We start from the raw sequence: 24103 nt of genomic DNA, 5'->3' as shown, positions 1-24103 counted from the left end.
ACAAGTTCAAAGCCAGCTTCAGCAACTTAGTGAGGCCCTCAGAAACTCAGCCAGACCCTCTCTCAGAACAAAAATTTTAAAAAGGGTTGGGGATGTGGCTTAGTAGTTAAGTGCCCCTGAGTTCAATCCCTGGTAATATTAAAAAAAAAAAAAAGTGGAGTGATTCAAGAAGATATCACTCCTTCACTACTCCTGAAAGAAATGAAGGCATAAACTAGTCAGCAACAATAACGCATAGTTAACTCTCCAAGATTATTCATTCATGAACATAAAACAGAATTATAATTTTGGATCAAACTCATGATACTATCCCAATTTTTTTATTTATTTTATAATAACTCTATGTTAAATGGGAAGATCACTAAGATGGTCCTGAGGATTCAATGAGGTGTTTCATGTGGAGCATTTAGCATAGTGCCCATACATGGTATACACCCCATAGAAGTTATCACTGACTCTACCACCTACTTCTGCCACTACTGTTACTCAACCTTCTGATGCATTATGTGCTTCTGTACATTTCTAAGGCTTGCATAAATTTACAAATTGTGATTCTTGGAACAATTTACTTCTTTACTTTTACGATTTTAAACAATATCACTTTATACCAAGTCTTGATTCAGGGTTAACCTTTAATGCAAACACTACTTATGTTTTCATGCTTGTTGTGCCAGGAGGTGGCAAGGAGAAAATGTTACAATTTCTGTATAGAAAGACTGTGCAGGCTATCTTTATAGTGTTTACCTATTATTTTATCTTTAAGTCATATAATCATCTTGGAAAAGAAGTCTCAGGGCAATATAGAGGCTATTTACTTCTGAGTTGGTCAAGATTAGCACTTTTTGAAACAATTTTTGGTGTAAAATTAGATATTATGATGGAACTACCTTATACACATGAAAAATAACATGTAAATGGATATTGATTAGAATTAAACAAACATCTAGAGTACTGGCAAGGAGTATAGCATTTCTAGGTTAGCAGCCTATTATAGGCTGACTGTGTCCCAGGATGATAGGATATTTTTCTTGACCTTTGGAATGACTTAAGAGTATTTCCAAAAGCGAAGAAGAAAACAAAGATGGAACCCAGTGACCTTCTATACTTCCCTAGATTCTATAGTGGCTCCACAGAAGATATTCTATGAATTTTTGGAAGAAGTTTGTTATTTTCAAAAAGGGTCCTAGCAAATCTGCTTAGATTGCTTTAGATGAATGTATAGGGCTTATATATTTAAAGAACAATATATTGACATTTGCCTTTCTTGCTCTACAGTGAACACTTAATTATTTTCAGGTCTGCTTTTAAATATCTACCTGCCTGATCTTAGGCAAGTCACTTAGCCAATTCGGCCTTAGGTTTCCTATCCAATAAATGAGGAATGAGATTTGAGATTTTATTATGTTCTTTGACAAATTTACTTCTAAATGGTTCCTTTCTTCATATGCACAAGAGAAGAAGGTAACGTATAATATTAATAGACAATTAGAGAAGGAAAAGTTGCACACTTAGCTATTTTGTGACCCAAAAGCACATCTTAACTATTTCCCCAAGTTTATATTTATGCAAAAGAAATTGGTTCTCAGAGCAGACTTATATAATTTAAAAATTGCTATCATTATATTTATATAATATCAAAATACCTTTCATAAAAACTTACTAATTATAAAAGGAAAAATACTAACACCTTAACCAGGTGATCAAAATTGACATCGACAGTAATAGGACAAATAAATTTCATATACTTCTTAAAAGAACACCATCTTTTGGTTGGTATTCCTGCTTCCCAAATGCATAATTTGTATCTAATCATGAGGAAGTGGCCAAATGGAAATTGAATGACATTTACAAATAACTGTATTCTTTAAAAATGTCAAGGTCATTAAAGGCAAAGAATGACAAACTATTTCACATTAAAGAGATATAACAACTTACATGTAACATATAATATCCTGGATTGAATTATGGTGGAAAAAATTATAACACACATTTATAAGCATACTTATATTTGCACACACATATATAACTATAAAGGACAAGAGTGAGACAGTGAGCAGAATTTATGTAAATTCTGTGAAATAACTACTTTATTAGTGCAATTTTCTTCTTTTGATAATTGGACTGTGGTTATATAAGAGAAGAGAATGTCTTTGTTTTTAAGAAACACATTGAAGTATTTAGCAGTAAATGGAATTATGTCTGCAATTTATGCTCAAATGGGTCAGAAAAAAACAGATTGATAAAGCAAACATTATAAGATGTTAACATTTGGAGAGTATGCATGAAATTTACAGAAATTCTATTGGCTATATTCTTCCTCCTTTATGTCTGAATTACTTCAGAATTAAAAAGTTTTATATGTGGAGATGATCCTATCTGCTGGCTGTATCTTAAAAATTGGAAGAAAGTGGAAGTATCCTCCTTTTCACCGGCTTCAGGTGCAGGAGAATTTGGTCGCTGATTTAGCAACATGTAGAATAACAGCATGTGCTGAGTGGATCCTATTTCAAGGCTTCTGTCCCTCACCATGACCTTATTGCACTTGCTTATGTGTTCACTCATTCCTTTATCCAATAAATAGAATTTAACATTTACATGTGCCAGGCTCTATGATGGATGCTGGAATTATAATAGTGAACGAGATAGACAATCTAGGGAATAGCAACAGCCATAAAATAGAAGACTTATATATAACCTCAGATTTTGATAAGCCTAGTAGAGATGAAGCACAAGTCAGAGTATGACAGAAGAGCCCATTTAACCTGAGGGGTCATAGAAAGACTTTGAAGAATGTCATTCAGGCTAAACATAATGATCTAGAAGGGTGTCAGGGTGCAGGGGTGGGCAGTAGGGGAAACTTCACAGTGAAGTAGCCTGTGCAAAGGTTCTAAAGCAGGGAAAAATATATATATGGAATTTGAGAAGGAGTCAATGTTTTGGGAACATCATGAATGGATTCTGATATTTCTGGTGGGAATTTTCTCAAGTTTTATAAGCAGCAAGTAACAAGAACTGAGATAGATTGTTTTAAAGATCTCTGGTTTCTCCAAGGAGTGGATAAGAGGGAAAGGCATGAGGAGAAAGGGAATGAATTAGCAGCTTACTGAAGAAATCTGTGAGAAGTTTGCAGGTAGTTTGGACAAGAATTGAGAGTGACAGTGGAGGAGAACAGTGAGCAGACATGAATACATTCTAGAAGTTGAATTGATTGGATAAAGAAGTTAAGATAGATTTTTTTTTTAATTTTTATGAGGTGCTGAGAATAGAATCCAATGCCTCACATGTTCAAAGCAACCACTCTGCCACTGAGCCACAGTCCCAGCCCCTCTCAACTGTACTTTGCACAGTGCCTTGCATATTATAGGTGCCCAGAGGGTGCTAAGTAAGTGAGGTCAGAACCTAAGGCCCAGGAGAGGCCGTAGCAAGCATTGGAGTGCTAAGTGCAGTTAAAACACAGGAAGATGAGTGAATTTGAAAACAAATGGAGATCAGCATGTTCCACATTATAGCACTTCTTCAAAAATCAACAGGGGTTTCCTTGAGATCATACAAATAAATGACCTTGCAAAAAGTCAGAGCCAGAGCCTGGCCTGCCTCTTCCTGGGTGTCTCTCTTCTTCTACTCATCAGCTATTAGTCTTTTAGCTGTGGACAAAAGGCTTATGCTGCATTTTTTACCATTGTTTTTAATAGAAACTTGGGTTTTGAGAATTTGTGTCATTCATATTTATTTTATCTAAATACAACAATATTCAAATACAATATCCAGAATATTCTTATTCCTGATAATTCCTGACACATCCTGATAATTCCTTAGCCACTTTTTATTATTATTTATTGCTATTTATTATTTCTTTCATTCAAGCTCCTCAAATATACACTTAATTTGGTTTTAGCTTTTAGTTATTTTAATTAAACATTTTGATGTTAATGTATCCTTATTTTTTAATCTTGTTGTCTTAGCCTCAGTCTTAGGTCATTTTTTCCTTGGTCATTTGATTTTTATTTGATCTAATTTTATTCTGGTAACTTAAATGTTAGTTTTAAACTTGTTGTATTAGTTTCTTAGGATCACCATAGAAACTATTACAGAATGCTTTATAAAAAAGAAACTTTTTGTCTCACAGTTCTGGAGGCCAGAAGTTCAAAATCAAAATGTGGGCAGGCCTTCCTTCTGAAAGCCACAAGGGAGCATCCACACCATGTCTCTTTCCTACCCTCTGGGGAGCTGCTGGCAATCCCGGGTATTGGGAATATAGACACATAAGTCTCTGCCTGGTCTTTGCCTCACCTTTCTATATCTTCCCTTCTTAGAAAAGTACTTTGCATTACATTTAGGGCCTCCTGTAAGCAGGATGATTTGATCTTGTGATCTCTAAATTCTACCTAGACCCTTGTTCTCAAATAAGGCCATATGCACAGGCTCTGAATAGAAATATCTTTATGAGGTGGGGGTGCTGTCACACACAACACAGTCTCATAGTGTTGTGTTTTAGCTTCTCTAAAAGTTTCCATCCCCATTTTAATTTTTCTTTTTTTTTAATGAAATTATGAGAGGACTTGGCATTGTTTGGGCAATTCTTGATGGGAGTCACAAGAGCAACAGTGCCTTAAATACGTGAGGTATTTTTAGTGGGTTACTGCTTTCCCACAGTGAAATAAGTTGTCTTCTAGGGAAGAAGCACTTGGAGATGGTTCAGGTTTCCAAGCAATGCCTACAAAGCCATTTGTCTGAAACACTGCCTTACACATTTGATAAAGAATAAGAGAACCTAATGGTCTCATCTGGTGGAGCAATCTGATGATTAGCAGGACATAATATTTTTCAAACCCCTTTTCCATACATTAGTATGGAGTATTCCATGAGCTTCCATTTCCTCAAGAATCACCATGAAAAAGGTCTCCTTTGTCAAACAAATATACAAAAATTGCTGTTTGATATTTTTCTTCTGGGAAAGTGACAGTTTCCCTTGTTTATTTCATCATACAACATTGCCTCATAGTAATATGCTCATGGTATACACCTGAAGAGTCAGTAGATGTGGAGTACTCAGAACAGCATCTGGCATGCAGAAAGAGTTATATGCCTGGGCTCCTGCAATTACTATAATGGCTCCTGCCATCTCTTCCACATACCCCCAACTGTGGCCCTGAGTGAAACATTATATTAGTTTCATCTGACAATTTCTATTGTATTTATAAAGTCATCCTGCTTTCCCTTAGTGCTTGGGTTTCCACTCCTGTTGCTTGAGCTTGGACTCTTCTCTCCTGATATGCACACCCATCTAGGGGCTAAGTTAATTGCAACATTTTTGTTATTTTTATGTTCTTTCCCCTCAACATGTTTGTAATGGCCACAAAACTCTCAGTACTTGGGCAGCTGATCAACTAAAGCTGTACATCTTCATTATTAGATCATGCTGGACAACCCCCCCCCCGCCCCCCGTCCTGTTTTTATTTACTTACCTTGAGAGCTTTACTGGCTATGATAAAGCATTTTTATCCTGAGCCTCATGGCTTTAAAAATAAGTAACCAGTATGCAGGATCCTTTCAGAATATGACTTACCAATATGAATTCTACAGATTTAGATAACCTCATCCGGAACCATTTTTTAAATATTTCATAGCTCAAGAAGTAGTATTTGTGTTCTTAGCATTTCTCATCTTTTATACTGTCCATTCTCAGAAACCTTATATTCTTACTTAAAAACTGTTCTCAGTGTAGTTAGTGTGTGTAATGTTCCCCAATTGACTACAATGCCCTCTTATGACAGTCCCGAGACAAGGACTTGCTTTTTTCCCTACTCTACATCAAAAAGAATTCTCAGTTTTCTTCTTAAAAAATATGAACAGGCTCCAAGCTTTGAAGGTCCATGCTGAGACCCCCTTTTTCCTGATATGTATCACTGATGTGCTAATTCCCTTCTGAATTCCCAATCTGCTTTAGGTAGCAAGTCTGCAGCTCTCCTATGTTCCTCTTGGTGTTGAGAAGCTGAGTACAGACCCAGCTGTGGTTTCCTTTTATCCATTCACCCCTTCAACCATTGTTTTGTCCAGAGCTACTTGTACACACACACTGTAGCACACCCACCCCTGACATGAAGTGTAGCACAGCCTGACGCCTCAACAGGAAGTAGAAATGCTGAGGCTTCTGCTGTTACCTCCACACCTCACTCTTTCCAGCCTCCTTAGCCCTGGTGGAGGCTTTTGCAAACACATGCCTTTTACAACCTTTTTAAAAGGTCATCCTCACTCTTTTCTTGAACACTCAGGTGACCTCATGTCTGTCACCACACAAAAAGTGTTAAGTTGGGCTGGGGTTGTGGCTCAGTGGTAGAGCACTCGCCTAGCACGTGTGAGGCTCTGGGTTCAATCCTCAGCACCACATTAAAATTAAAAAAAAAAAAAAAAGGGTATTGTGTCCAACTACAACTAAAAAAGAAAAGAAAAAAAAAGGAAACCTGTCTTTCCAAAAAAAATAAATGTGTTCAGTTATTTTTTGAACATGATTTTTTTGTCCTATATTGCTCCTGAATTTGGCTTACTAAGGCTACTTAACCGTAGTTCAAAATGAATTATACTATATTCTCACCCTACCCAGATAACCTAAAAATATACTATGAAATAAAATATATTAAAAAGAAATTTGCTTTTCTGCGCCATGGTGAACTGTCATCAGTTATGCTCTTTGCTTGTTTCTTTCTTTCCCTCCCTTCCCTTCCCCTCCCTTATCCTCTCCTTTCCTTCCTATTATTTAATCCCTTATAATATAAATGATTGTCAAATCTCTTACCATCCTGGCCACACTTCTATGGATACACTCCAGTTTGTTAGAACTGAGCCCCAAAATTTCAAGATTGCAAGACTTGTTGGCTCAAACTTTTCCCTTTTCAAAACTCAATCTTTCCCAGTTAATTTCCCCCTTTCTCTTATCTTTCTTCCTCAAAGGACACAGTTTCACACACTTGAATTAACCAAACAATTTCCTCATCTCTTTAGTTATACTTGCTCACAAATAACTCCCTCCAGAGGTCCCTACATTCACCATTCAACAGATCTTTATCAAGAGCCTACATCAGACTAAGCACTATTCAGATTGCTAGGGATACACTGCAGTAAACAGAACACACTTAATTCCCTGCCTTAGCCAGGTGAGGTAGTTCACACCTGTAATTCCAGTGATTTGGGAGGCTGAGGCAGGAGGGATGCAAGTTTGAGGCCAGCCTCAGCAACTTAGTGAGACTCTTTCTCAAAAAATAAGAAAAAGGACTCTGGATGTACCCCAGTGTTCCTGGGTTCAATTCCAAGTACTCCCACCCCCCCCCGCCACCAAAAAAAAAAAAGATAGAAAAAATATCTTAAAAAATATTCCTTGTCCTTGTGGAAGCTATGTGCTAGTGGGAAAGGCATAAAATAAATTAAAAAATAATTATATAGTGTTAGAAATTGAGAAATGATCTGGAAAACAAGACAATGGTGCTCAGGTGTGAGAGAGATGGCTTAGGATTGTACCTGGTCTGGTTGAGTAATTTAAGTGATGAGTGAAGCTGGAGGCTCATTTTCCTTCTTTTTGACTATGTAGCAGAGAGCTGGATCAGCAGTTCTCCAGTACCTGTTCAACAGGCTGACACCAGCCACCAGCTCCAGTGAGTGCCCCTTTCTAACCTGCCCACTTGTATGACCAGGGAGCTTCTGTTGTTACAAGCTCACATAAATTCCTCACTCCCTCCCAGTATGTAGAGCCAGCTGCTGAGACTTGAACTGCTGTGTGTGCAGACCATTTGTGCCCAACCTAAAAAGTAGGACAGTGAGAGTCTCTGGGGTTGTGTGCACTCTCTGACTCCCCTGCTTGCGTGTAATCCACCCTGTAAAACCTTGTTTTCTACCTGAATCACAGGGCACAGTGATATGTGTCCATGACTTTTACAGAATGTCAGAGCAGGCCCCGTCATAAAGGTTGCTTATGAGTAAAAACTCAGGGAAGTAAGAGAAAGACCAGCCAGTGCAAAAGGAAGAAGCATATATGACATGAGTGATGTTGCCAGAGCAGAAGAAGCCAAAGGAATACTAGCAGGAGATCTGAGAGGTGAGGGAGGCTGGCTCTTGTAAGGTCCTATGGGACATTAGCTTTTACTTTGAAATGGGAATCCATTGGAAGGATTTATGGAAAGGAGAGACATAGTCTCACTTTGAAGGCTCATGTAACTATCTAGGTAGAAGTGACAGTGGCTGGGACCAACATATAGCCATTTAGGTGATAGCTTTTGAAGGTGATTCCACTGGTGTCATGACACATCAGATGAGAGGTATCATAATAAGAGAAGACCCAAGGATGACTCTCAAGTTTTAGACAGGAGCAAGTGAAAGATTGAAGGGTTTTGTTATATTTTTAGGGCTACTGCAGATTCTAGTGTCTAGTCACAGCATTCTTGATTCAAAATGAATTATTTTCATATCTCTAATGTCTGTGTGTGTCTCCCCACTAATTTGTAAGCTCCTCTGAAGTTAGAGGTCCTGCTTATTTGTTATATCTCCTTTACTAACTTAGAACAATCCTGCTCCCTTAGTAATTTAATAAATGGTAGTTTTCATTTTTAAAGAATATGGATTTAGAATCAGTTTCACATCTTGACAAACTATATGCCTATAAACAATCTGAAATCCCAAAGTGATATCAAATGATGTAATTTTCCAAAACAATAGGAAAGACTGTACTTATTTTATTTTCCTAATAGCTTTATATGTTTGTACTGTGTAGTGTTGAATACCAAGTACTGTTTATTTTTTCCTAGTATCCTACTCATCACTTTTACTTGCTATGTTTAATTTCGCATTAATAGATATTTTTCCATTTACCAGATGTCAGCCCTCTATTAAGTGAAACCAATCTGAATTATTCCTATTTTAGTGATAACATATAAAGTATACAATAAACACTAAACAAGGGAGCAGATATTTGATATTATGTCTGTGAATGTTGCTGGGAGTTTAAAAAGAAGACATGCCTGAGCTCTAAATAAAATCAGGGTAAGGATCACAATTTTAAATTAAACATTCATTAAATTCTCAGCATGTTTTCTGCTGTTAGGCCATCTGTAGACAGTCTTGGCAAAAAGAACCTCCTGGCCTGTTCATCAAAGCATCTCACACAGGAGCACAGGTCTTCAGGAAGAAAGCTAGACACTGCAGGGCAGCCAATGTAGGAGGTCACTGTGCTGATAATATGACTGGTCCAGTTGCCTGATAGCCTTGCTAACTGCTTTTTGTTACCTAAGTGATTGTGAACACATATGCTTGTTACATCTAAAAACTGAATATTGGATCATGTCTAAACTAACAGCAAACAATTAGTGAATGCTTAAACTGAAGTTCTCTGATACATGTAATGGATAATTGTTATTTCAAAAATACTTTAGCATTTGATAACCAATATTTTAGGGAAGAATGTTGATTGACCATGTATTAGACAAAGGGGAACGAAGGGGAGGGAGGGAGGGTAGGAATGGGAAAGACAGTGGAATGAATCTGACATAGATTTCCCATGGATGCGTATGGATACACCACAGTGAATCTCAACATCGTGTACATCCACAAGATTAGGATCCTAATCAGAATAAGATGTATTCCAGGCTTCTTTAAATATATCAAAATAGATTCCACTGTCATATAAAACTAAAAAGAACAAATAAAAATTTTAAATATTAAAAATTTTTAAAATAGGTCAGATCTGGAAAAAAAAGAGTGTTGTTTGAGCCCAGCCTCTTCTCTGTACAAATTTCAAACATTACTGAAAATTGAGCATATTTTCACAAGGCAGATCATAATACTTTAAAGCAATTCTTGGTTAGCCTTGACTATGGAAATACAGGCATGAGAGATCATCACTATTATATTTTTATTCTACTGCTTACCTATTCTTTTTTTTCATTCACTTGACATACTTCTGTATTCTGTGACTTTTTCTTCTTGGTCAAATCTTAGAATTGAATAATATCCACTAATTATTTGCCCATCAGTTATGGCTATGTTGATGACTTCTGTTCTCTATTTACTTAACAGATAACTTCTATTCCCACTAGAGAATGTTAGTACTTTAGGTTTTGTTTGTTTAACTTGGAAAGTTGATAAATAATATTTGTGCTCTTAATAGCTCCTAATTGAAACATTAAGCCGCTAAATGATGAGCCACTCAATTGATAATAATACTCTCTTTGAACATTAGCCCAGTTGAGAGCCAGGTGTCACACATATGTGAAATCACCAGAGCCCTGCCTCCAGGTTCTCTCTGAGCTGGGTTCTTACCCCCTCTGTGCTAATATGAAAGTGTTTGAAGATGGAGGGAAAATAGACTCTTAACTGAAGCATGCAGTTTGCCAGTGAGTACTTCAATCAAAAAGGGCTCGATATTAATTTAATATTATCTACATGGGATTTGATACAGATAAGAGTTAGTCTCTCAAGAAGTTTCCAAAATAACATAGTGCACAAGTAGGGAGGTTACCTGTAATACTAGGCAGTGAATGAAGAGTCCAGAAGATGACAACCACCTAAGTATTCCCACTTGAATGTCATTGTTCCTGGGCTCTTCCTAATTCTATTCCAAGACATGCACCTACCAGTGATCCTTTTTATAAAATTATTTTTTAGTTGTAGATGGACAGAATACCTTTATTTTAATGTGGTGCTGAGTATTGAAACCAGTGCCTCACACATACTAGCCAAGCATTCCACCACTAAGCTACAACTACAGTCCTATCCCACCAATAATTCTTGTGTTAGATGTGAACCTGGTGAAGTAGGAGGAGTTTGATGAAGGGACTGAACATCTGCATATCTGTGTAGAGACAGGTGGATATATTCTCAGTATAGATATAAATATATTTTACAAGTTAAAACATATTGCAAGTTAATGTTATCAAATGCTGTATTCTGATATTGCTTATGTCTAGATTTAAATCCATACTTTCCTAGGGAAACATGTTATCTTTTATTCTTGTCTCAGTAGGTGCCAGATATTCAAATAATATTTTTCCATCTCTAGGGAATTAAGGACCCAAAGGCAGTGAAAATTGACGTATAGGAAGAGTGTCAACAGTAAGTCATGCTACACGTGTAGAAAAGTAGAAAGCATCCCTACCAATCCTTAAAATGTTTGGCTGACAGCTATACGCTGGGTGGCAGGAGAAACTGATTAACCTTTTACTCCTAGGAAGATTCCTCAGGCATGTAGTGTGGTTAATGCTATGAGACATACAGTATTTAATAGCTGTTCAGCATCTCTGAAAAAATTATAGTTATTGTAGGAATATCACTGATAGATTATGGCTCTCAGGAAGCCTGGGGAATAAAACCTGAATATATTTCACATACTTTCCTTTGTGTTTTGCCAGCCTTTGTTGGAAGTCTTATTGAGCAGTTAAGTGAGCAAAAGATGAGCTAAATGAACAGGAGGAGGAGACATAAGGAACTTGCAAAATTAAATACCCTGCTGAGATTCCTGTCCATTCTGCAACTTTGGTTGCTTAGCACCGGTCCCCATCCTGCGGGGGTTGTAGAAGCATATAAGAACTGACCCCTGCCTTCCATAATCAACGTCTAATTGGTGATACAAACTGGAGTACATGCAGTCATTAAAAAATAGAACCCAGAAGTGCCATGGTACAAGTGTCTAACAGATATCTAGGAAAGGACAGAGAGGGGACACATATGGTCTCAATTGGTCAGAAAGGCTCAGGGAGGTTCCAGAGCTGGGCTTTTGAGAAAGGGGGAAGTTAAGGTTAGCTAAGACCAGGGACAGGAGCCTGTATTCCAAAATATGGAGAAATTCTGGGTTGGAAATATAGCTAAGGGCTTCAAGGGGGAGTAAGAAGCAGAGATAAGTGAAAGGAATTCATGTTTGAAAACTATAGCAGATTTGTTTAGAAAGGCAGTAGGAGCCAGATTATGAATTGTTGTGGAGTTCAGGTCAAGAGTTTAAATTTCATAATTTAGCAATTATGGGTAACTATCTGGAAGGCTGAATTTAGAACAAATGGAAAGAAAGTCAAAAACAAAAAGACCACTTGAGGGGCTTTTGTCTGAGGTTAGAATTAATGGGGGCACTGAGAATCAGTGAAGGATTAAAAGGTAGAAGGCACTTGACTTAGTCCACAGCAAGAGCTTAGTCCTTTGTGCAAGGGTGGTTCAAAAGAGTGCAGGGGAGTCATTTAATGGAGTCATTGAAGGAGGGAAGGAAAAAAATGGGAGGTTGAGTTAGACTCCAAGGAAGAAGGTGATGAGTTTTGTTTCAGACATGTTGAATCCAGGAAAATGGCTCTACTTCATGCAATACCATGAAAACATTGAAAGTCACAGACTGGAATTTAGAGGAGATTCAGAAGGCATTTCCAAGAATCTGTTTCACTCATCGGGGGAAAAGAAATGTTTTAATGAAGCCCACAGAGGCGCAGAAGCTTAACCATGCAGGCTAACTACTATTTAGTTGAAATTATAATATTTTCGATCAGATTTAAGAATGTTTGAATTCTAGGTACTTGACATGAATGCACATAATTATAAGAGTCTTAGAGACAAGGGTAGCACTCTAATATTATGTTATTGAAACAGATATTCAAGTCCTTTAGTGAAGCATTACCCATATTCAGGAAAGTTAGATAGTTTAAGATTATAGACAGGTTATCTATCTAATTTATCTACCTATTGTTGAGATTATTTAAATTACACTTAATTGTGCTTCTATTGATTTCTCATTTTTCCCTTTTAGAGATAACTTATCTCTTCTTATATTTCAGACTGTAGTTTTAAATTACCTTCATTAGAAAATTTGGAGAAATGTAGTCTTTTTTTACTTCTTTCTGAATGAAGTAGTCCCAGAGAGGGAATCAAGGATGGACACTTAGAAAACACTCCAAGGAGAAAGATTCTCATACCTGCCAGAGTAATGTGTTGAATGCAGCCCTCTGAGTTATATTCTCACAGACATGAGATAGGAATATTGACCCCAGATTTTCTGCCAATAATGGAGTAAGGTGTGTGCTATTTATTAGAAATGGCATCCTCTCTGTCTCTAGCAGTGGGTGTATCATGGTCTCAAGAAAGTGAAAAGATATCAGTTCTACTACATAGCCATCACTGGGCATTTTATAAAATTACTTGTGATGGTATATACCGACACATGTACATGTTTTAAAGTATAGGACATGCAAATGGAATAGAAAAGAACCTTGATACATCGGGGCAAGTACAAAGTGAACTTGTGAGACCATTCACAGAAATGTGTGTCATGAATGTGTCCCTGTACACGTGAAGGCTTCAAGATCTGTGATTCTAAAAGCGACTGAACTCTCCCCCAGTTCCCATGGCCAGTCTGTTTGGTGGGGATCTGCTAATCCCTTCAACAGGTTACTGCTATTAGGGATTCTGAGAACCTCTTTTTGACAAGAAACTTAGTTCTTAGAGAATTTTGTGACTCTCAAAGTCAAGCCATTTCCTGAAAAGAGGCAGAAGATTTTATAAATTCATTCCCCAGGTTTTTTTTTTTTTGGCATTTGTTTAGCCCACTTTTACCTCATCTTTGGTTACAGAAAACTTTTTGTAACAGTTTAGATTAGGTCTAGGTACAGGTGACAGGAAGACAAAACAATATCAGCTTGAGTAGGATAGATAGTTTCTCTTTCCTGTAAAAACCTAGTGGTAGTCAGCCCAGGCAGGAGAGAAGGGCAGGTCTCTCTGTTCCAGGAACTCTTTAGTAACTCAGGTTCTTTCAAGCATGTGCTCTGTCAGCCAGAAAGAGAGGCTTTCCTTTTCATAGACCAAGATGGTAGCTTTCACATGCCACATAGCAGAGTAGAATATATTACTAAAAATAAGGGTGCATTTCTGCTGTCTTTAAAGATCCTGGAAGCTACCTTCTGTTACTTATGTGTCTATCTCATTGACCAGGAACTTGGCCATACAGTTGAACCAAAATGCAGGGAGAGTGGGAAATGCAATCTTCTGCTGGGTGAACATAGTTGAATTGAGTAATCTATTATATGAAAGAGGCAAGAATAAATATTGTGAGGAAGCTTATAACCCTTGCCTTTCTTGTCCATGGTAATGGCACCTGGCATTAGCATTTGTCTGTGGAACAACAGAAGAGAAGGTGCAGACAGAGAGCACAGCATCAGTTAAGAGGATGGACCCTGGGGTCATACTGCCTGGGTTTGAATCCGGATTTGCTCAGATGCAAAGGGAAAATAGTATTAATATCTTCCTCCTAGAGCTATTGTAGTGATTAAATGAAATACTGAATATATTGAGCATGATATCTAAAACTTGATAAACATTTGATAAAGGTTGTTAGCTCTTATTATTAAGAGTGTAAAGTAAAAAGTTTTGAGCATCCAAATGCATAAAACTTTTCTGTACATTTTTTTTATAATTGGGAGGATATAAGTATTTTATTTGCCAGAGATGGTAAAATTCAGGGTGGTTATCATTTCTAATTGCATTTTTCTTCTTTTGAAAATAACCTGAGATGTGCATGCTTGATTGTGAGTTGAGGGTGGTTTCTAATAAATTGGGTGGTTTTCTTAATTTTCCATGGGTTCTACATATTTCATTGACACTACTGATTCACACTAGTAATGATGTGAAATACATTTTATATCAAGAATTTATGGGATCCCCTTCCTACTGTTGTAACAAAGTGGAAATTGGGCACCACATCAAAATGAGAAGGCTGTCCTTGTGACCAACCTTGGATGGATGGAGTTAAATGGTGGCAACCTGGAATTGGTTTGCAGTGTTTGCCTGTTAAAGGATAGACCACTCTGAATGGAATTCCTGTGAATCAAAATGTCAAAATGTGAAAGTCTGACTTGTTCTTCATTCAGAAACAGTGAGAGTAGAGCAATGGGTGAAAACGCAGCTTGATATTGCAACTTGGATGTGATAATTATCTTATGATTACAGAAAACAAAATAGTTGTGTTGAGTTTTTTTTTAACCAATTCCTAAATGTTCTTTTGCTTCTCTCTTTTTCTTTCTTTCTCTAAGCCCCCTCTTTGTTCTGTGGCTTTTCTTTTGTAACTCCTCCAGACTACAGCTTTGTTCCCCCTTCTTCCACTCCTTTCTGGTCAGGTACTGCTTTACTGCTTTTATATGTCTCTCCAGCTTGCTTCTGTTTTCAAATAAAATATTTTGACTTCTGTGTATGGCTTCTCATATAGATACATCTCCTCACAGACAGTCCCTAGAGTTCCATTACCACCATGCACTTTACTCTTCTCTGTCATAAAGTCATTGTTTGTCATGACATTTCACTTCTCTGGTTTTTGCGTGTGTGTGCTCATGCCATATATTTCAATGAGACATTTTATAATGTGTCTGTGGGTAGTGGTGGGAGAGGGATGGGGACTGGGAGTATAAAGGGAGATGAAGTATTCTGCAAAACCATTAATAATTTTTTGAGGACTAGAAACTTTAGGTGAGAAAAGACAGTGCTTATGTATTTCCACAAAGAAAATAAAAAGAACCCAAATCATAATTTTACTTTCAAATAGAAGTATAAAATTCAGTGCATGTTGCTTGAAAGGATGCCTATCAATCCTACATCTCTTTAGTTTCTGCCCAGGCATTTTGGCCTTGATTTCTGTCATTAGCTAGAGAGTTTAATGGCTATTTATGTGACATTGAAGGGACAACATTATGGCTAGGTAAAATATATTGTCTTACAGGTTTTAAAAAAATTAGCCTGTAAGTCCCAATAGAATCATAGAGTTTTGAAATAGAAAGACCTTAAAAGTCATCTAGTACAAACCTTTCATTTTATAGATGAGAAAAATGTGGCCTAGAGGGGTTAAGAGGCCTGTGCAAGGTCACACAGTTAAGTTGATGACTGGGTTTTTCCATCACAGGGGTGTTTTTATGTGCACTGACTCTAAGAGTAGTGCCCCGGCAATGGGACAGTTTTCAGTAAGAAAACCATTAAAATGGTTTGTGTCCTGAACAGTAAAATAAAATGACCCATTTTTACTCCCTTTACAGTTCTGAAATCTACAGCATTGCCGTTCATTTATCTTTTGATCGACACCTGGAGACTAAAAACATTTCTGTCATTACAGAGCCACAAGTAATAGGCCAGAGATCCCTGTCGCTAAGTGGGCACACTCTTCCAGGGCAACACAGGTCATAGCTGTGGCTGCCTGGGGACTGGGAACCGTTAAACACACAGGTGGATGGAGCTTCCCAGTCTTTCTCTTACACTGAAGCTCCTTCACCATTTAAGATTTATAAAGTCCCACCAATCTCAAATGAGTGATTCTCAGAATCACTGAACATATAATTGAAAACAGTTTATGAGCCCAAAGAGCAACAGGTGGAGAAGTTGATATAAAACTTGTTATGAAACTCTAGAGACTCCAACCATGCGGAGCTTTAATGGACTTTTCCGTTCAGAGAAAGGAGAGCTCAAAAATATTAAATCAAACAAAAAAATCTCTGAATACAGGAGTTGAATTCCTGGACAACTTATTTTTGATTAGACATTTTAGTTAAAGGTTTCTTTAAGGCAGTATTTGTGTTCTTTCTATGAAACTTCTTTCACACTCTCACATAAATTATATACAAAACAGTAACTAGGTTTATCCCCAAAGAGTCTTAACATAAAAAGTTTGGTTAGGAGGGCAAATGCTATTTAATTAGAAGTAATGACATCAATTTGACAGACTTTCATGAGAGTGAAAATTTTAGTTATTTGAGAATTAGTTAAAGTAGATGCTAGACAAAATATATAGCTTGACCTTAGAGGTTCTAGTTAGAAATAGACAATGTACCACCATAGCTTTTTACAAAAGTTTTTTTTTAATTTCCTTTTTCACATAGTAACTCAAAATACTAGCTAGTTTTATTTTTTTCCAAAAATTAGTTTTTAAAAATTCAAAGAATGTGAAAGCAGAACAGTGATTGAAACTTATGAAAGGCATTCGCCTACAGCTGATTGAATTGAAACAGCCACTGTGCTGTTTCAAGCTCTTGTCTGCCACCACCACTGGCTGTGATGAAGTCACAGCTGTGCTTTTGGTGGCATCAGTCACACTCTTCTGATTGGGTTCTTATGGCTACTCACCCACCCCATGTCCACTCTGACTCCCATTATTTCCTTTGCAGTACTAAGTCCCAAAGTGCTAGGCATCGCCATCGCTCGGTATGACTTCTGTGCAAGAGATATGCGAGAACTCTCCTTGTTGAAAGGAGACGTGGTGAAGATTTACACGAAGATGAGTGCAAATGGCTGGTGGAGAGGAGAAGTGAACGGCAGGGTGAGTTGTGGCTCTCAAGTGCTTGTACCCTTGACTGAAGCAGACCAGTGGGAGGCATGATGGACATCCATTGTGGGGCAGACTTCATGCCACCCACCACTGGCCTAGAGACCAGTGTCGTGCCTTACTGAAAAAGTGTTGCATAAATACCATAGTGACATCAAGAAAGTTCGTGGCAGCAAGCTGGAGGACTTCCTGTTTAGGAAAGGAGCTAATGAGTATTTCAGTTCTTTTCAGAACCTCAGCCACAGAGCCTGTACTTTAATGTGGTGAGTCAGATATCAGTAAGAGCTGCTGATCCCAATTGGAAAGATTGGGACATGATACTGTCATTACACCCAGTTCTACAGCAGAAATAGGAGTCATTATGTACTTGAGACCTGTGTTACACTTAATTTACATATTTTTATATGTGCTAATGGATTCTAACTCATTGTTGAAGCTTACTTTATTCTGCTGTTTTTATCACTCAATCTATTAGGCTTCTAAGAACAGTTAAACCCATTATCTTTACCTATAGTGGGCATAAAAACCCTAGTCTAATTGGGGTATTATGAAAATGAAGGGCTGTTTGTAGAATCCTTTGAAATGCCAGATGCAACATCATGTTGGTTACTTTTCTTTTTTAGGTGGGCTGGTTTCCATCCACATATGTGGAAGAGGATGAATAAATTCCAATCCAGCACTGGACCCTGGACCAGAAATCTCAGAGAAGGGATAAACAGAAGCCTGCACAGCATTATGAATTAACTGAAGTGTTTAAAAAGCTGAATTTCTGGCTGTTCAATATCCTCCCTCCTTCTCCCCTCCTAAGTCTTAATGCTGGGATTTCTAAAGATGTTTGGTACTGACAGATTAATGGTTTGCCTAGAGCTGTGCAAGAAACAGCCTGCCAGTCTGTCATTGTCAGGGGCCAGGGCAAAGCCAAAAGCTTTTCTTTCTAAAAAGAGTCCTGCAAACATATTGGTTCAGGTTTCTCTTTACTTCATTGGGTCAGACACCATTAAATGCCTACCTACCATTAGTAAATGCCTAATGCATATTTACTTCATTCTCACCTTCCATTCACCAGGGTTTATGATGGCACAAAGAAGCAGAATTTTAATTTTGCTTTCCTCAGCATGAAGAAAAATTAGAGTTCTGCCATTTGGGTAGGATCCAGCCTACTGGAAAGATCCAGAATTACTTGTCTTAAATTGCCCAACAAGTGACTCATTGCCCAGCAAACACTTTTACCCCCAGATGTTACTCATGATAAACATATGAGGCAAATGCTCTGGTTTGCATCATAAGGAATATATTCCAGAAGGGTTTTAATTATTCATTTGATGTCTTGATTATATTTGCAGACGTCTTTGTAAAAAGCGGGGGAAAGCACATGAAAGAGAGTGTCTTCATATTAAATCTTCACAGCCTTCACGACTTCATAGGGTAGTACTTGACTTGATGAAATAATCTTGGCTGGGCATATTATGAATAGTTGCCAATAGTCTGAGTAAGGTGGCATTGTTTACAGAAATAGACCAAGGGCTATAATCTATAGTAAATCATTTCATAGCAGCAGTATCTATAACATATGCCTTCTCTTCCCCTCTTGGAAAGACCTGGAACATATCTGCTGATTCCCACATTTTCTTAGAGCAGCACAAACCACTCTAAGACTACTTTCTTTTCTACCATAGCACAAACTACTTTGTTGAGGATTTTGGAAGGAAAGCACACCTGGGTCCTTCATGCATTTCTGGGACAGAAGGAAGCTCACTGAGCTTCTACGGGCTTCCCATCTGCAGGCATTTCTGGACATGTACTGACTGGTGGGAAGATGAGTTTTGAAGTGGATTTATTTTAGCAGGCCTGCACTTCTTTTTTATGTGAGGGGTCTAAATATGTTCTTCCTGGGATGCACAGAGTCCCCAGTTGAGGCAATTAAGACACTAACTTGGCCCTTTCCTGATGAAATATTTCCTCCATAGTAGAAATCATGTTCTGACAAGATTTGGAGAGTGTTTCCTGTTTGGGGGAAAAATTTGTTTTCGAGCATTATAACTTCACAGAGCTGAACTAGGAACGTTGAGTTTTGAAATTTTGGATCCTCTCTGAAATGAAGTAACTATAGCTTGCCTTCTCCCCCAATCCACTAGGTGCCAGAACATGATATTCAGTGGACACATCCCCATCTAGAGACCCTCATGGGCTAGGTCTTCTCATCTAGGATAGACTCAAGACCTTTACCTCAGAATTATGTAAACTGTGATTGTGTTTTAGAAAAATTATCATTTGCTAAAACCAGTTAAGTTTTTGTATATGTGTAAACTATCATGAAAATGTATTTTACAAAATGTTCTGTATAGTGAAGTTACACTGCCAAGGTGCACTCTTGGAGTGGATTTCTTCTCTATAAAGTCTTACCTGTGACTCTTGTCTCGGGAATGTTATGTCTGTTACTGTCAGCCAAATGTTATTGTGGAGAGCACAGTGTCACACAAATTGAAATGCTCCTGTGTACAGTGTTGTAGCATGTGTTGTTTATTTCAGTCAGTAGACTCCGCTTTTACAAATGGTGTGTGGTCTTCCTGTTGCATTTCATTGGACTGGGGGTTTCAGAGCAGAGGATATTAAAGCCCCTTTTCATGACATTACTGATTACAACTTTATCTTTGTTTAATACTTTGTATTGGAAACTTTAAATGCTGCAGATTTGTGTAGATTTCTAATACCAAAGACAGAAGTAAGTGTTTTCCATATACTTTGTCTTGCCTGTATGCAGCCCTTGTGTAATATGGTGAATTAGAGTGGTATTTTACTTTGTAATATTTTGTAAATATGTCAATACAATAAATAGTTACTACTTGAATTAAATTGATTTCTTGAGGGTTGGAGACTCTTTCCATTGAATAATGACATTACTCACATATGCCAATCTCATAATTAACATGGGAATACAAGCCCTAATTTTGGTTGGGTTTAGCTCAAGATTGCCACCTAAATTGTGAGTTAGCTGAAAGATAAACTCAGTCATTGCCAATAGCTTCTATCTATAGTTATGATATGCCACCACTGTTCCGAGGGCTGTCGTTTGGTACACTTACAATGACCCCAGAAGGTATAACCTATAACATCTCCATTTTCACATGAGGAAACTGAGGTACACAGCTGAGGTCACACAGCTGTTAAATGTCAGAGCTGGGTTTCAACTGGAGCCCAAATAACCAGTACCCTATCCTGCATGCTTAATAGAGCAAGAGAGAGATTAGCTATTTTTTAGCTTACATAGCCACAAAGAAACCATTTGATAATAGTGATTTAAACAATTGACAATCAGTAGAATTAAGGACTATTACACTATTCCTACCCCTAAAAGAAAACCCCAGACAGATATTTCCTAAAGATACCAGCCTCATAAATTGAGCCCCTTCCCCCCTTTTTAGTATTTATTTTTTAGTTATAGTTGGTCACAATATCTTTTTTTTTTTTTTTTTAGTGTGGTGCTGAGGATCGAACCCAGTGCCTCATGCATGCTAGGCAAGCTCTCTACCTCTTTGCCTCAACACAACCCCCCTCCCCATCCCCACTTTTGATTCAGTATTTGTAATAGGAAATTATGACAACAGCCAGAGGACTGGGGACCTGCTTCCTGGGCTAAGGCCTGCAGGCTGCCCATCTCAGGAAGGAGGTGGGTACACATTCTTCTAAGGATCAGAAAGAAAGACCCATTCCATTGTAGTTTCTGCTTGAAATTACCCTCACGCTGTGCTCAGAAAATCCCCTCTCTTTTCATTCTGATATGATTTGACATACGGCCCTCCTTTTATTTGAGGAGCTAATTCCATTGGTGTCTTTATCACTTTCACATATTAACATCTCGGTGACTTCTAGACTTTGGATTGGATCACCATCCACACCACTGCTCACTGTGCTTGGAACAGTCCCTCTCTACTTGTCCATTAACACGGGAGCACAGTCTTTGTAACATTCCTGTGTTTTGTCGTCCATCCAGTAGTTCCCGTGTGCTGGTAGCTGGTTTTTAGGTGACCTTTGTTCCACTTTCTTTGACAGCTATAGAGAGACAAAGAAAGCACAATCCCAGAAGTTGGACTCACTATCAGGGTTCAGATCCCACCTCTGCCAGGCAAGACCTCAGCAGTCAATATTGTCATCACCCTGACTTCATAGCCTGGTGAAACACTCACCGGAGATCAGCATGTGTCAAGTGGGATCGTGCCTGGCTCTTTTAGAGCCACATCTGGTCCTCATTATCATTGTCACTGTCAGATGGATTTGCTGACAATTTGGGCAGTTGCCATCCTTTTGAATTCCTTAAACATAATCAGGTTTATTTATTAGATTAAGGTGAAAAACTGCAGATTCTAAATTAGCCTTTCTAGGAAAGGAATTAATACCATTTGGTGTCATAGGAAAAGGGGGAGTTTAAGCCTCAGTCAGACCTGGATTCAAACCCTAACTCTACTTGTTGACTTTTCTGAGCATCAGTTTTCTTTCTGTAATACAAGAATAGTTATAAGTGTTATAATAGTTATATTTGAACCTGGCACAGAGTAGGCCCTCAATAAAAGTTGTTCTCCCTCCTTTATGAACTATAAAATATGTACTGAGGTCCCAAATTATGTTCTTACACTTTTGATATTGAATATATTTGAGAGATTATGTATTATTTTTTACCCATGGTTTGATTTTTCAGCAAATTATAGATAGAGTAATAAGTATACATTCAGGAAGATTAATATGCAAACCCATAAACAATCTCAGAAGTGAATTTAACAGCTCCACATGGTCTTAACCAGGAAAATGGAATTTTTACCCAGCCCCAAATCATTTAGACTTAGTCCATTAGTCACTTCATTTTTCACTGAAACGTGTTTTCTGGGATTGGTTTGACTCTGATTAGAAATGTTATGCACCTGCCTGGTCTGGCAGACTTTGGAAGGCACCTAATTCTAAGTAACAAATAAGTCTCGGGATGGAGGTCAAAAAGGGATCCTGTACCTCATTAGGTGCCAATGCTTAGACCAGATTGGGGAAAATAGTGACAGAAAAACAAAATAAAACTTCTTTTGAAGCACACTAAATTCTGGCTGTGCCAGAAAGTTCCAGAATTTCTGGGCACAGTGGAACTACCAATAATGACCCAGGCACAGGGCCAGATGGTGAGAGGTCTCAGTGCCAAAACAAACTACATAGAAAAGTCACTTCGCATCTTTTCCTTGGAGCCCTGGGTAAGATAGAAGGTGAAATCCAAAATTGCTGAGCGTCCAACTCATGACCTGGCTTGCCCAAGGTCACGCAGATACGAAATACTGGCAAAGATTCAAACCCAGTTGTCCTGGCTCCATGACAACTAAATGCTTTTTACGTTTCTCTGTGATACATCTGATCATCAAGTTATTTCTACAACTTCTAAAGCTTTTTCCTGGGAATCATTCTGGGGAGCTTCTGGATCCTGAGAGAATGTGGTGAGGTCATAGTCCTTTACACTGTAGCTGTCAGCAAGACTTGAAATGTGTCAGCAGACCTAATTAATGACTCAGAAGCCTGATCAAGGAATGCTTGTGGATTTTCTAGTGATCTGAATGACCCTTTCCCAGAAAGGGAAAGTTATTTTTTATTTTTTTTCTCCCAGCAGTAATTTCTGGCCTATCTTCTTTTCTCACTTACATATTTTTTGTTTATACTGGCATGTGCCAGACACTATGCTAGGCATTTGTTGTGTATGATCTCATTTATCTTATGTAATCCTTCTGAAAATCCACCAGAGATTGATATCATTTTGTTTTTTAGTCATAAAATCTCTAGTCCTAGTTAAGTAACTCTTCCATACCGGGGCTGGTTTTTAAGGCTTTTTGACTTGTTTTACTCTTCTACTTGATCTGCCTCTTTGTCTAAGATGCGGTACAGACTAATGGTTAAGGGTTCAGCCCTAAAACCAACCCATCTGGCTTTACCACTTAGTAGCTGTCCAACCTTGGGAGAATTATTTACATTGCCAGTTCCTTTGCTCTTCTGAAGTTCAAATGGGGAGATTTGAGAGCACTTTACTTCAGAGGATTTTCATGAAGCTTAAATGAGAAAATATGTGTAAGATTTTTCAGAAAATTGTCTGATGAAAAATAGTCAGCAAACAAAAGAGTTTTATAAATTACATTTTGGCCACTGTTGTAAATTTATACACAAAAATAAATTTTACAAATTTACAAAGTTAACTCAGGTGTCAGGGGGCAAATCCCTTTGTATATTAGCCTGTGGAAAAAATGTCTGTAGTTAACTTTTCACATTAGTAACACTTTAAAAATTATGCACAAGTGATGCATCTTCCAGAGCATGATGTATCAGTTATCTACTGCTACATAACAAATTGCTCCAAAACTTTGTGACTGAGGACAACAAACATTTATTATTGCACAGTTTCTGTGGGTCATGGCTCATGGAACAGATGCTCTGGGTAATTTCAGCTCTGAGTCTCCCGTGAGACTTCAATCAGGGTGACAGTTATCTCAAGGCTCATGGCGGTTAGAATCTGCTCTGCAGTTCACGTGGGTGAACCTCTCCACACGGACACCTCACCACATGGCAGCTGGCTTTTCCCAAAATAAGTATTCAAGAGTGAAAGAGCAAGAACAGTCAGGATGAAAGCCTATCTTTCTATAACTTTCTCTGAAGTATCCATCATTTCTGCTCTGTTCTATCCCTTCAGTTCCTAAGTTCAGCCATTTTCAAGGGAAAGAAGGTACAACACCATGAGACAGGGATTGTTTGGAGGCCATCCCAGTGGATTCCTGCCTCAAT

The 24103-nt window shown here is 38.0% G+C and overlaps 1 protein-coding gene across 2 annotated transcripts in view; it reads left to right on the top strand.

Moving 5' to 3' along the window:
• Vav3 (vav guanine nucleotide exchange factor 3) overlaps window positions 1–20078 on the top strand; it is a 359269-nt gene extending 339191 nt beyond the window's left edge. Inside the window, exons 26-28 of one of the 2 annotated variants that reach the window (XM_076861719.1) lie at window positions 15039–15122; window positions 17151–17302; window positions 17932–20078. In XM_076861719.1, the coding sequence (XP_076717834.1) occupies window positions 15039–15122; window positions 17151–17302; window positions 17932–17973 (278 nt within the window). In that variant the 3' untranslated portion in view covers window positions 17974–20078. The remainder of the gene's footprint in view (window positions 1–15038; window positions 15123–17150; window positions 17303–17931) is intronic. The other variant, XM_076861720.1, reaches the window with a different exon arrangement.
• The last annotated feature ends 4025 nt before the right edge of the window (window positions 20079–24103 follow it).

Source organism: Callospermophilus lateralis, chromosome 7 (genome assembly GCF_048772815.1).
Source record: "Callospermophilus lateralis isolate mCalLat2 chromosome 7, mCalLat2.hap1, whole genome shotgun sequence".
Taxonomy (NCBI): Eukaryota; Metazoa; Chordata; class Mammalia; order Rodentia; family Sciuridae; genus Callospermophilus; species Callospermophilus lateralis.
The sequence above is the reverse complement of the archived record's forward strand: the minus strand, read 5'-3'. Positions and strand labels throughout refer to the sequence as shown.